Source organism: Oncorhynchus clarkii, chromosome 31, assembly GCF_045791955.1.
Source record: "Oncorhynchus clarkii lewisi isolate Uvic-CL-2024 chromosome 31, UVic_Ocla_1.0, whole genome shotgun sequence".
NCBI classification, from domain to species: Eukaryota; Metazoa; Chordata; class Actinopteri; order Salmoniformes; family Salmonidae; genus Oncorhynchus; species Oncorhynchus clarkii.
Window position 1 is genome coordinate 22,250,665 of NC_092177.1, and position 12,860 is coordinate 22,263,524.

At 45.5% G+C, this 12,860-nt stretch overlaps 1 protein-coding gene across 1 annotated transcript in view; it reads right to left on the reverse strand.

The window, feature by feature from the left end:
- Positions 1–7,810, reverse strand: part of LOC139390668 (slit homolog 3 protein-like) — a 425,054-nt gene extending 417,244 nt beyond the window's left edge. The window contains exon 1 of the mRNA XM_071137941.1: positions 7,087–7,810. Within this exon, the coding sequence (XP_070994042.1) occupies positions 7,087–7,277 (191 nt within the window). The 5' untranslated portion in view covers positions 7,278–7,810. The remainder of the gene's footprint in view (positions 1–7,086) is intronic.
- Positions 7,811–12,860: the final 5,050 nt, after the last annotated feature.

Sequence of the window (12,860 nt, forward strand, 5' to 3'; positions counted from 1 at the left end):
AGAAACAATAGGCAGGGCAGCACCTCCTACTGGAGAGTTGATCTATCTACAGCTATTCATTTGGTCTCCCATCCAGCTCTGCTAAGACATGATATTTGTCACCGACTACTACCAATGTGCTACCCATGAGAATGATGATTGAGAAATCCCTTAATAACTAAATATATTCACTGCTGCTATCAAAGTCATTCGAAAGGGAAGGTTTAACAGAGCAAATGAAAAGGAACTAAACTTTAACAGTCATATCATCAATGAAGCTATTTAGGACCATACAGCATTTGTAAAGTTGTCAACAGCTATTGTTTCAATTCAACCCAGAATTCAACTAAAAATAGACAATGCATATAGGCCTATATGTATAAGAATAGTCCAATTGTCTAAAATATATTTGTGTTTGAGATGGAGATATGAATCCAACATATCAATTATTAATTTGTAGACAACCTGGATATTGAATTGTGTTTGGTTGTCAACGCAACCAAATATCAACATTTTGAGGAGATGTATTTAGAGGAGATGTATCTTCTGCTTGGATAGTTGAATCTATGCCACTGACATAGTCTAAATTCAATTCCAGTTTGTCTACAAATTAATAATTTATATTTTGGATTCCTGTCTCCATCTCAACCAAAAGTGAAAGAATAGGACTAAATCAAAGTTCGATTTGTTACTCAGGTGCCTTTTGGCAAACTCCAAGTGGTGCCTTTTACTGAGGAGTGGCTTCCGTCTTGCCGCTCTACCATAAAGGCCTGATTGGTGTAGTGCTGCAGAGATGGTTGTCCTTCTAGAAGGTTCTCCCATCTCAACAGAGGAATTATAGAGCTCTGTCAGAGTGACCATTGGGTTCTTGGTCACCTCCCTGACCAAAGCCCTTCTCCCACGATTGCTCAGTTTGGCCGGGCGGCCAGCTCTAGGAAGACTCTTGGTGGTTCCAAACTTCTTCCATTTAAGAATGACGGAGGCCACTGTGTTCTTGGGGACCTTCAATGCTGCAGATATTTTTTGGTATCCTTCCCCAGATCTGTGCCTCAAAATAATGCTGTCTCGGAGCTCTACGGACAATTCCTTCGACGTCATGGCTTGGTTTTGCTCTGACAGGCACTGTCAACTGTGGGACCTTATATAGACAGGTGTGTGCTTTCCAAATCGTGTACAATCAATTGAATTTACCACAGATGGACTCCAGTCAAGTTGTAGAAACATCTCAAGGATGATCAAAGGAAACAGGATGCACCTGAGCTCAATTACGAATCTCATAGCAAAGGGTCTGAATACTTATGTAAGTATCTGTTTTTTATTTTTAATACATTATCAAAAACATCTAAAAATCTGTTTTTGCTTTGTCATTATGGGGTATTGTGTATAGATTGAAGGATTAAAAAAAAAAATGTTAATCCATTTTAGAATAAGGCTGTAACGTAACAAAATGTGGGAAAAGTCATGTGGTCTGAATACTTTCCGAAAGCACTGTATGTCACATCACCTTTCAGATCAAGCACCGCTCGGTATCTCCAACCTTAAGAGACACCACTTCATCACTGTCCTGATGATGAATCATGGAATGCATTACTATTCGCTGGGTGAACAAAGATGGCCAAAGTGAAGATGACAGCAACATTCTGTGCTGTTTTCTATTGTTTATGAGGCAGTGTGAGCAGGATAGGCAACATTTCACTGGGACTTTGGTTTTTTAAATATTTTAATTACCGGATGAGTTCCCAGCTGAAGGACACGCACTTCTGACTCAGCACAACTGACAAGAATATTTCATATTTTCTCCCGACGCGTCTGTTTACTTCAAGATGGTTTATTTTCAAAGGGCTGACAGGCAGACATACAGGCAGGCAGACAGAGAGGCAGGCAGACAGGCAGACAGGCAGGCAGCTGGATCATCCTAGTGTACCTTAGTCAACTGGATCGTCCTTAATCAAATCAAATCTAATTGTATTTGTCACATGCTTCGCAAACAACAAGAGTAGACTAACTTACTTATGGGCCCTTCCCAACAATGCAGAGAGAAAGAAAATAGAGAACTAATAGAAAAGTAATTAAACGTAATAATACCCAGCATACCTCAGTCAGTGTTTGCAGTACTGTACAGTCCAGTACAGTCCAGTCCAGTTCAGACCAGTACAGTCCATACATGACTCCTTAGATTACATCTGTACAGTAAACTTCAGAGGTGACAGGGGAACTTTTAACACTTTGTGTGGAACTCAATCTGACAGGCCTCCCAGGACTCACCTCAGGCAATTTGCTCCTGAGCTGTCCAGGGCTTGAGGTGCAGAAGGCGCAGAGCCTCATGTAAACCAAGAAAGATGGAAGAAGACTAGCAGGAAGAGAATCAAGCAGCCAGGACACAAACACACAGTAATTAGGTGCACTGGCAGATATATAAAGGAACGGGGATCGTGTTAAAACACACCTAAATCACAAGCTCCGGTTGTGAACACTAATAATGTTCCTAAGGAGTAAGGAACCCCAAGGAGTTAACCAGACGCACAGCGTTACAGTATACAGCTAAAGAGAGAGTTGTTAAAGCTCAGGGCTGCTCATGGTCCACTAATCTGACGAATCATTCCTCATGAAACACCATCAACAGGAGCTTCACATGTTACTGCCTGGACATCCTGCCTCTCTAAGGGAATATTACCCCAGATCTAGACGCCACATACAGTCACTCCCCCAGTAACATCCTGATCAACTCAAGGTACATGCAGTGATTCCTGGCTCCATACATTGTTTACTGGGTTGCTAGCTGCAACGTAATGTTTGGGGCCCTTGCGCATCAATGACAAAGGCACCAAAACATGCAGAGTTATCCATATTTGGTAGATTGGGATAAACACTTTGTCACATTAAGCGAAGTTCAGCGAGAGCTGAGAATATAAAGGATGGACTGATGGGACAAAGCAAAGGGCCTTGATGTGTTGCTTTGGTAACAGAACCCAAACAGCAAAAAGCGGGTCCTTGTTAACCTAAAATGGCCCCAGGTTCACAGACTCTTAGAGACTTTCAAAACCAGTCTTGCATTAAAGCATGACACACACTTGGACGAGTTCTGAACTTGTGTGTTCCTACATTTTGGACTAACCTCTTCAAGGACACATTCGTGACTTAGACCACTTTCTCTCTCCACATAACGCTGCAACAAAAAGTCTGCTCCCCTCTCTCCCTCCCTCCCTCACTCTGCCAGCTTTGGCCTTTGAAGTGCTGTCTGAAATAAAGCACCTCCAAATATTTTCCACACAGATTTTTTTTAGAAGGTGGACGGCTGATATTTCCCAGAAGGCTGACGTTAGCTGTGCCCGCTGGCAGTGCCAGCGTCAGCCCGCCAGGCAAGTTAAAGTCATTATCAGACAGTTCAACAGGTCAACCAAGACACCAACTCTAGAACATTCACACACTGACCCTCATGACCTACCAAGTGCCACTACAAGACAAACTCAAGTTAAGCTGAAACTCATTCACCACTTAGGCAATGGATTTGGAATGTAGCAGCATGTACTGGTGACTTTGTACAGTAGGCTACAAATGGTCTAGGATCAGTTCATCCTCTGTGTGAGTGTAATATGGAGTTGATTAGCAGTGGAATTGGGATGATGGATGGGTTAAGTGTTGGTAACCGCATACACATTGTTCTCAGCTGACAGCCTCCCACCCACCCTGAGAGTATTGGTGGACTGTGGGTGTGGCTGGGCTGTAGTTCGTCCATCACGGCCCCAGTAGCATCAGCGTGATAAGAGCCAGGAGCACACCAAGGTGTTCTGGGAACTCCAGCAGGGTGTGAATTGCACCCCGGAAAAAAGGGACTGTTCCACCTTGGCCACCATCATTAAGCCTTCACAATCCTTCTGCTCAAACAAGATGCAAATGAGGTCTCAAGTGGCCCTGAGTATCGACAGAACCAAATTGACTGGGCTTCTAATTTGCTATTCTATAGGTGCTGGGCTGGCATTCCCCTTTGGGAAGCAGGCATTTTCAACATGGGTTAATGGGTTTGATGCTGCTAAGTTCTCAGGTTAATTGGGCTGAGGCTGATAAGTCCTCAGGTGAATGTGGCTGAGGCTGCTAAGTCCTCAGGTTAATGGGGCTGAGGCTGCTAAATCCTCAGGTTAATGGGGCTGAGGCTGCTAAATCCTCAGGTTAATGGGGCTGAGGCTGCTAAATCCTCAGGTTAATGGGGCTGAGGCTGCTAAATCCTCAGGTTAATGGGGCCGAGGCTGCTAAATCCTCAGGTTAATGGGGCCGAGGCTGCTAAATCCTCAGGTTAATGGGGCCGAGGCTGCTAAGTCCTCAGGTTAATGGGGCCGAGGCTGCTAAGTCCTCAGGTTAATGTGGCCGAGGCTGCTAAGTCCTCAGGTTAATGGGGCCGAGGCTGCTAAATCCTCAGGTTAATGTGGCCGAGACTGCTAAGTCCTCAGGTTAATGTGGCCGAGGCTGCTAAGTCCTCAGGTTAATGTGGCCGAGACTGCTAAGTCCTCAGGTTAATGTGGCCGAGACTGCTAAGTCCTCAGGTTAATGTGGCCGAGGCTGCTAAGTCCTCAGGTTAATGGGGCCGAGGCTGCTAAGTCCTCAGGTTAATGTGGCCGAGACTGCTAAGTCCTCAGGTTAATGTGGCCGAGGCTGCTAAGTACTCAGGTTAATGGGGCCGAGGCTGCTAAGTCCTCAGGTTAATGTGGCCGAGACTGCTAAATCCTCAGGTTAATGGGGCCGAGGCTGCTAAATCCTCAGGTTAATGGGGCCGAGGCTGCTAAATCCTCAGGTTAATGGGGCCGAGGCTGCTAAGTCCTCAGGTTAATGGGGCCGAGGCTGCTAAGTCCTCAGGTTAATGTGGCCGAGGCTGCTAAGTCCTCAGGTTAATGGGGCCGAGGCTGCTAAATCCTCAGGTTAATGTGGCCGAGACTGCTAAGTCCTCAGGTTAATGTGGCCGAGGCTGCTAAGTCCTCAGGTTAATGTGGCCGAGACTGCTAAGTCCTCAGGTTAATGTGGCCGAGACTGCTAAGTCCTCAGGTTAATGTGGCCGAGGCTGCTAAGTCCTCAGGTTAATGGGGCCGAGGCTGCTAAGTCCTCAGGTTAATGTGGCCGAGACTGCTAAGTCCTCAGGTTAATGTGGCCGAGGCTGCTAAGTCCTCAGGTTAATGGGGCCGAGGCTGCTAAGTCCTCAGGTTAATGTGGCCGAGACTGCTAAGTCCTCAGGTTAATGTGGCCGAGGCTGCTAAGTCCTCAGGTTAATGGAGCTTAGGCTGACTGGACTGGAAAGAAAGTACAGGTTACAGCCACAGGTCAGACTACTAGTACATTTCATAAAAGTGCCAATGCACATGACATACTCATACAATGACAAGCCTAGGCATATCTAATATGTTAACAAACAGTTTACAGTTCGCCGTTTTATTGTCACAATCACAAGTACAGTGACAGGCTTAACTTGCAAGCTCTAGCAACAGTGAAGTAATTAAATAGCATAACTAATTAAACCAGGTAAAGAAAATGGGAGAAATAAGAAATAAGCGAGGAAGCTATATACAGGGTCGGCTATATACAGGGTCGGCTATATACAAGGGTCGGCTATATACAGGGTCGGCTATATACAGGGTCGGCTATATACAAGGGTCGGCTATATACAAGGGTCGGCTATATACAAGGGTCGGCTATATACAGGGTCAGCTATTTACAAGGGTCGGCTATATACAAGGGTCGGCTATATACAGGGTCGGCTATATACAGGGTCGCTATATACAAGGGTCGGCTATATACAAGGGTCGGCTATATACAAGGGTCGGCTATATACAGGGTCGGCTATTTACAAGGGTCGGCTATATACAAGGGTCGGCTATATACAGGGTCGGCTATATACAGGGTCGGCTATATACAAGGGTCGGCTATATACAAGGGTCGGCTATATACAAGGGTCGGCTATATACAGGGTCGGCTATATACAGTGTCGGCTATATACAGTGTCGGCTATATACAGGGTCGGCTATATACAAGGGTCGGCTATATACAGGGTCGGCTATATACAAGGGTCGGCTATATACAGGTCGGCTATATACAAGGGTCAGCTATATTCATTGACATGGGGTGGCAGGTAGCCTAGTGGTTAGAGCGATGGACTAGTAACCGGGAGGTTGCAAGGTCAAATCCCTGAGCTGACAAGGTAAAAAATATGTCTTCTACCCCTGAACAAGACACTGTTCTGTCATTGACAATAAGTATTTGTTCTGTATTTGTTCTGACTTGCCTTGTTAAATATATATATATATATATAAAGGGAGCCGGGGTCGCTGTTGATTATGGCTGACCCTGGCCCACTCTCCGAGTTGGGATATGCAAAAAAGCACATTGAGGATCTAGAGAACATTTATGGCCTCTCTGGACCAACACATAATAATAATGATGAGTGTACCAGAGTCCTCCTTAGGACTAGTTGGCTACAATATCACACATTGTCCTTCGCTCCCGCCTAGTTAGCGACACAGCGTTGTTAATTAGCTAGCACACGGTGTCGCCCCCACCTCCCGCTGTGTATCGGATAAATCCGTACCTGATAGCCGGGAGCGAAGAACAGTCTACCGGTCATCACGGCCTCCCGCTAGCACAGCAGACGGGAGGCTAGGGCGACACTCGCCGTTGTTAACAGAACTGCGGGACAACAGTGCCCGACTGTTCGGGGCAAAGGACACAATCTACAATCTACAGGTGTACTTGCTAGCTAGCTACCATCTTCAGCGGCTGGCATCCAATGTTTTTGTGCATTAACGCCACCTACTGTATTGCAGCATTGCCACCTCCCACCTGTCCCAACTTAAGAATTGATCAATAGAAGTATAAAGAGGGGTTCCTGCAGATGCAGGAATGCCCACACTGAATTGCGCCGCAATAGCACCCTTCTTGGGCACGCATGCAAGGCAGGTGCCAGATGTGTCGCATCTTCATATCCGTATTACTGTTTGCAACCACAATCAACAGGCTCTGCATATTATTAAATGAGACTACCCACTCATACACCACCTAGCCTCTGACAATATAAATGGACAGAAGAGCAGTGGTGTGATGATGCGCGAAGGGGTTTGTGTTACTTACAAACGTTCTGCGTTCCTAGGTATTCCTTTTGGCACGTTCCTGAAGCCTTGACCCTGGCAATCCACATGAGATCCAGAGCAACTGCATTTGTGAGGACATCCATCCACCACGGCAGCGCACAGCAATCCGCACATCAGAACCCATATCCCCCAGTGATATGCCGTCCACTTCTCATGCACATTCGGTAGCATGGTATTCACCGTGGCAAAACTAGTATTTAAAACGAAAATAACGAAACACTGGTGGAATCCCCAAAAGGTATACTCAACTATCTCGCAATAAAAGATAGTTGCAGTTAAATGAATTAAAGGCTAAAAGGTCCAGAACCTAATAATATGAATAGATCAAATCAGTTTCTCAAAGTCAAAGTTAAGTACCTTCCCAAACAAAATCGATGCGGAGTTGCGCTCATTCAAAGTCCGATGCGTGTCCTGCCTTTTCCTCACCATTGATACAAAACTGTACAAATATTAGAGAATGAAAAAAAATATTTCACATGCAATTTGAAAACCATCTTCCTTCAGATGCGTACGTCATTTCACTTATAACAATCTTCATCAGTAACCATCCCAAATGCTTCATGGAAAGAAAAAAAAAACAATAGACAATTAGTTTAGTACATAAAGTTTCAGATGTGATAACAGTTTCTCAGTTGTCGAGGTAACTCCAGCTAGTACGCATCACCCAGTCCCATTTCAATTGATGCCATTTTGAAACAGAACTCCAGGGGAGCGAATGTAGGCTGCAGTCTGCTAGAAAACTCATACCCATTTCCAACCCCCCAAATTCACCACTTCAGATTCCTACTGGTTCGCACTGCGTTGATGTCACTATAAGCAGAAAATAAGTTATTATTCTAACTTTTTTTAATGCCCCTCATGTGCACTTTACGATCAGTAAGTAAAACAATAAAGTCTATGGAATTTTGGAATGAGTTACAAGCAATGAGTTTGCAATTTATGAGTTACATGGAAAACATGAAGTTTCCATTTTAGGTCCAACACTTGTGTGCATGTGCAACTAACGGGACTTGATCAGAAAAGGTTATATTTGTGGATTTTACCTAACGAGGTGATATAGCCTAGTGTACTTTTAAAGTAGGCTATTTGTGCCCAGATACTGTGAATCTTCATTGAGAGTTTCTAGTAGCAGGGTGTTGTTAAAGTAGAACTGGATATGACAATGCATTTAGAATGACTTGAGTGACAACGGCAAGGACACCGCTTAAAAATAGTTATGCAGTAGCCTCTATATTAAGTTGAAGGCAGCAATGAAACAAAGAATGGTTGCCTACTTTCTCATTTTGCTGACCCAGGCTTTATCAAGTATTCTGACCATAAAAAGCAATTCCTTCAATTACTTATATCAATAGCAATAGGCCTGTATCTCAACTAAATTGAAATTGTTGTAAGAAAGTGGCCAAGAACTCACTTTCAATACTTTAGTTACAGTTTAGACTTGTGAAGCACTCACACAACTCTCATCCAGTCTTCACTGAGCAGTCTCTGTCTTACTGTCATTTTGCAGCTGCAGTGCCCTCATCTGGTGTTAAAATGGACCAATAATTACATTTTAAACTAACCCTCTTTTCCCATTGAATTGTTGTATTTCAGACAATAGCTTCAATGTTTTCTGACAGCTACAACCACAACTAACACAACATTTATGGATCTAGTCAAATTTGAACTTTGCATTGGTGGTTGATGATGGCCAATTTTGTAATAACTAGGAAATATCATTTTAATATCATATCAGGTTACACATTCAGATTAAAAGCAGACTAAAACAGAAAATATTCTAATTTCTGCCAACACTATAGACAATCCTGAGTAGCCTCGAATTAGGCAGATGGGGCCAGCATCTGCATCAGACATTGGCTATCAGACTCTTCTTCCTTGCTCTCTGATAAAGCTCCACAGAGGAGACTTGTTTAACACACTGAGCAGATAATCAATTATCATTATTTTCAGTTAAGAGCAAATTGAGATGCTATTTATGACATCCTGGACCCCTCTCTCTGCCTCCATCCACACTCTACTTCTCCCCATTCCTCCCTTTCTCCCCCCTTTCCTCTTCCCACACTCTCTCTTTTCGCTCTATCTTTATTATATCAAGGTGTCTGGATAAAGCAGTGGGCCGGGGTCACACATCTACCCCTCTATCTGGGCCCAGATGCCAGTGGTTTTCAGATGCAGCTCCATGCTTCTCAGATCGAGGTGAAGAGTTAACTCATTCCTCCGTCTGGAGTCAGGGGCATATGGCTAAGCTGTGAACCATGTGTGCAGAGCTTTTACTGACACGCACATGCACACACACGGCAGCGGTCACATAAATCAGGTGTGTGTGTGTGTTTAGGGAGCGGCTGAGAGGATTTACTGTCTTCTTCACCCTTTCCTCTTTCTAATCTCAGGGATGAGGAATGTTCTGTCGTTCCACCTGTGGATGAGTGTGGATAACAAGCTTGGCGAGGACAGATATGCTCTACATGTTTCTCAGACAGCTATGGAGATCAGGAGGAACCAGGAGGACCCAGGAGGACCCAGGAGGAAGGACCCTGGAGGTTCAAGGCCACTTTCCTTCAGGGTCAGTCAAGCACTAACCAGTCCAGGCTGCACGATGTCCATGCCTGCCATGACTCGCTCTCTCCACAAACCACAAACAGAGCTAGGGGTGTGGCGTACCCGTGTGTGTGTGTGTGTGTGTGTGTGTGTGTGTGTGTGTGTGTGTGTGTGTGTGTGTGTGTGTGTGAGAGAGAGAGAGAGATCATCTGAGAGTGAAAGAGTATGTCAGAGGTTGCAGACACTGACAGATTTACCATGAGGTCTCACATCATTAAGGGGCCTCCTGAGCTGGGCATATACATATATATTTTCATTTAAACCCCCCAAAATATATTTCTCTGCTTGAGGCCCCCTGATGCTACGCTCAAGGCATAATAAAAAAAATCCCTATCAAATGTTTTGCATTGGCTGAGTCTCAAACCATCGCAACCATCGTCAACCTGTGGAAGACACATTTCAGTTGAATGCATTCAGTTGTACAACTGACTAGGTATCCCCTTTTCCCTTATCCTTTCTATATCTGCGGTGGAAGGTGGCAGAGCTACCACTGTGTTTGTCAGACCAGGAGACATCCAAAAAATTGGTCTTCTCAAGAAAACATCTGTAGCGTCCGAACGGTTTGAGCTACACACTAATATGACCCCTCTTTGGAAAGATGAGACTCTTCGTATTGCTCGACGACCCCCACAAGTTTCCCGAGACTCGTCTGAAAGCCACCCAGCACCAGACAAAAAAAATGTATGGAAGTGAATATACAATTTTTGTCATTGTTGTTCAGAACTCACTGCCCGCAAGTTGTCATCAAGTTCGCTACCCCCACCCCGTTCTGCCCTGGGTGGAGTTCGCACGCGCCCGGTTGCACCTTTTTCCCAGTCTGCCCTGTACGGAGCTTTTTCCCAGTCTGCCCTGTACGGAGCTTTTTCCCAGTCTGCCCTGTACGGAGCTCTTTCCCAGTCTGCCCTGTACGGAGCTTTTTCCCAGTCTGCCCTGTACGGAGCTCTTTCCCAGTCTGCCCTGTACGGAGCTCTTTCCCAGTCTGCCCTGTACGGAGCTTTTTCCCAGTCTGCCCTGTACGGATACTTTTTCCCAGTTTGCCCTGTACGGATACTTTTTCCCAGTCTGCCCTGTACGGAGCTCTTTCCCAGTCTGCCCTGTATGGATACTTTTTCCCAGTCTGCCCTGTATGGAGCCTTTTTCCCAGTCTGCCCTGTATGGATACTTTTTCCCAGTCTGCCCTGTATGGGGCCTTTTTCCCAGTCTGCCCTGTATGGGGCCTTTTTCCCAGTCTGCCCTGTATGGAGCCTTTTTCCCAGTCTGCCCTGTATGGAGCCTTTTTCCCAGTCTGCCCTGTACGGAGCTCACACGCGCCTGGTAACCAATAAGCATGGCTTGAGAGATGCGCTTACCAGTCGAGTGTTTGTAGCTACGTTTTAATATCAACAGTACTATCACAGCAGCATAATATTTGATTAACACTTGATAACACTTGATATAGCCTACATCATCATCAATATTCGGTCTGGTTGGCTGATACACACAGCAGAGAGAAGCAGAAAGACATAGAGAGGAAAATCACAATCAGTAAAATAAATCAGACAGGCCTCTGACTGGGGCCTCCAAATAACTAAGTCCGCCCCTGGTTGCAGACTACTGATAGTCCAGGGTGTTAAAACAGATTTTTCTGGTTTATGTTGAAAACCCTAATGCCTGCCCAGGAAGCGTATGGACAGTGTATAGGAGAAAATTGGCATTGGAGATCAATTCGCACAGCAGAGGCCCACAGCCTGCTTAGCATGAACTAGCCAAAGACCTGTCTGAGAAAAAAAAGCCATTAGAAATGAGAGCTCCTTTTAATGGATGACTTTAACAAAAAGAGAAATCCAAACTTTCCACCAGTTACGTCAATCTCTCTGCCCATCTCAGAGCTATAATGGTATGGGAACCTCAGAGCAAGGGAAAGGGAACATATATGGATTCCCTCTCAATACCTACATTTACTCTCTGTCAGTTGGGGTGAATTGCACCGTCTCGTTCTGGAATGTGGTTTTGTAACATAGAGAACATTTGAACCGCAGTAAATCTTCACAAACATTTTATCCCAGTCCTACTTATCTGTAAAACTCATCACCTGGTTCACTGAGAAAATACCACATTACATTTTACGTCAACCTGAACATTTCTATCAAGGTTCTTAGAGATAAATTGTTTTCTTTTTTATCAACCCTACAGTTGTTAACCTTCACTTCTAATTTGTACCAATGGGTTTAGTGCAAGTCTGGCTCGCAGTGTGATATAGCGAGAGAGGGGAGGGGGAAAGGAGCCTGTCCCTGTAGTGGCCAGCTGGCAGAGCGCTGGCTGGTCAACGGTACAGGCTTACTGTGTGAGACAGCCCCTGTTTCAGTCCCAGTCCCAGTAAAAGGTGCCATGTGTGCCCAGCGGAGTGGAGCGGCCAGCCCCCACTCACCAGTGACTCTTATTTTGTCCACATTGTCTCAGCTCATAAAGGGAGAAGAGTACAGAAGGAGGGAGAGGAGGACAGAGGGAGGGAGAGGAGAGAGAGGAGAACAGATGGAGGGAGGGAGGAGAAAGAGAGGATAACAAAGGGAGGGAGGGAAGGGAGAGAGGGAGGGAGAGGAGAGAGAGAGGAGAACAGAGGAAGGGAGAGGACAGAGGGAGGGAGAAGAGGACAGAGGGGGGAGAGGAGGGAGGGCGAGAGGGAGGGAGAGAGAGGAGGACAGAGGTAGGGAGGGGACAGAGGGCAGGGAGGGAGGGAGGGATACAGCACAGCTCTGTGGTTAGGCATCAGGGAACCACCAGCACCAGCCAACTCTCACTGCTCCTTGCCTCCATTCCCTGAAAGCACCTCCAGGCCCATACTGTCAGGTCTCCATCAATTACATTGGAGCACAGGCCCCGCAATTCTCCCAAATCCTCTGTTCTTATGCTTAACGCAGACGTTCAGAGAATAAAGAGACTGCCAGATAAGATTTTGTGGGAGTGCAAGAGAAAAAAGAGAACAAAAATACTTTCTGAATGTTGTCTTCCTTGGAGGTGGTGGTGGTGAACAAACATATGGAATAAAAAGCAATCCCAGATGTTTCCACAACCAAGCCCTTTTTCACATTTATTTGTATGCTATTCAACAAGCTGTCCCTATCCCTGGGAGAGTTGTTGCATGTGGGAGCCATCCAGACATCATGGATTATGCACAAC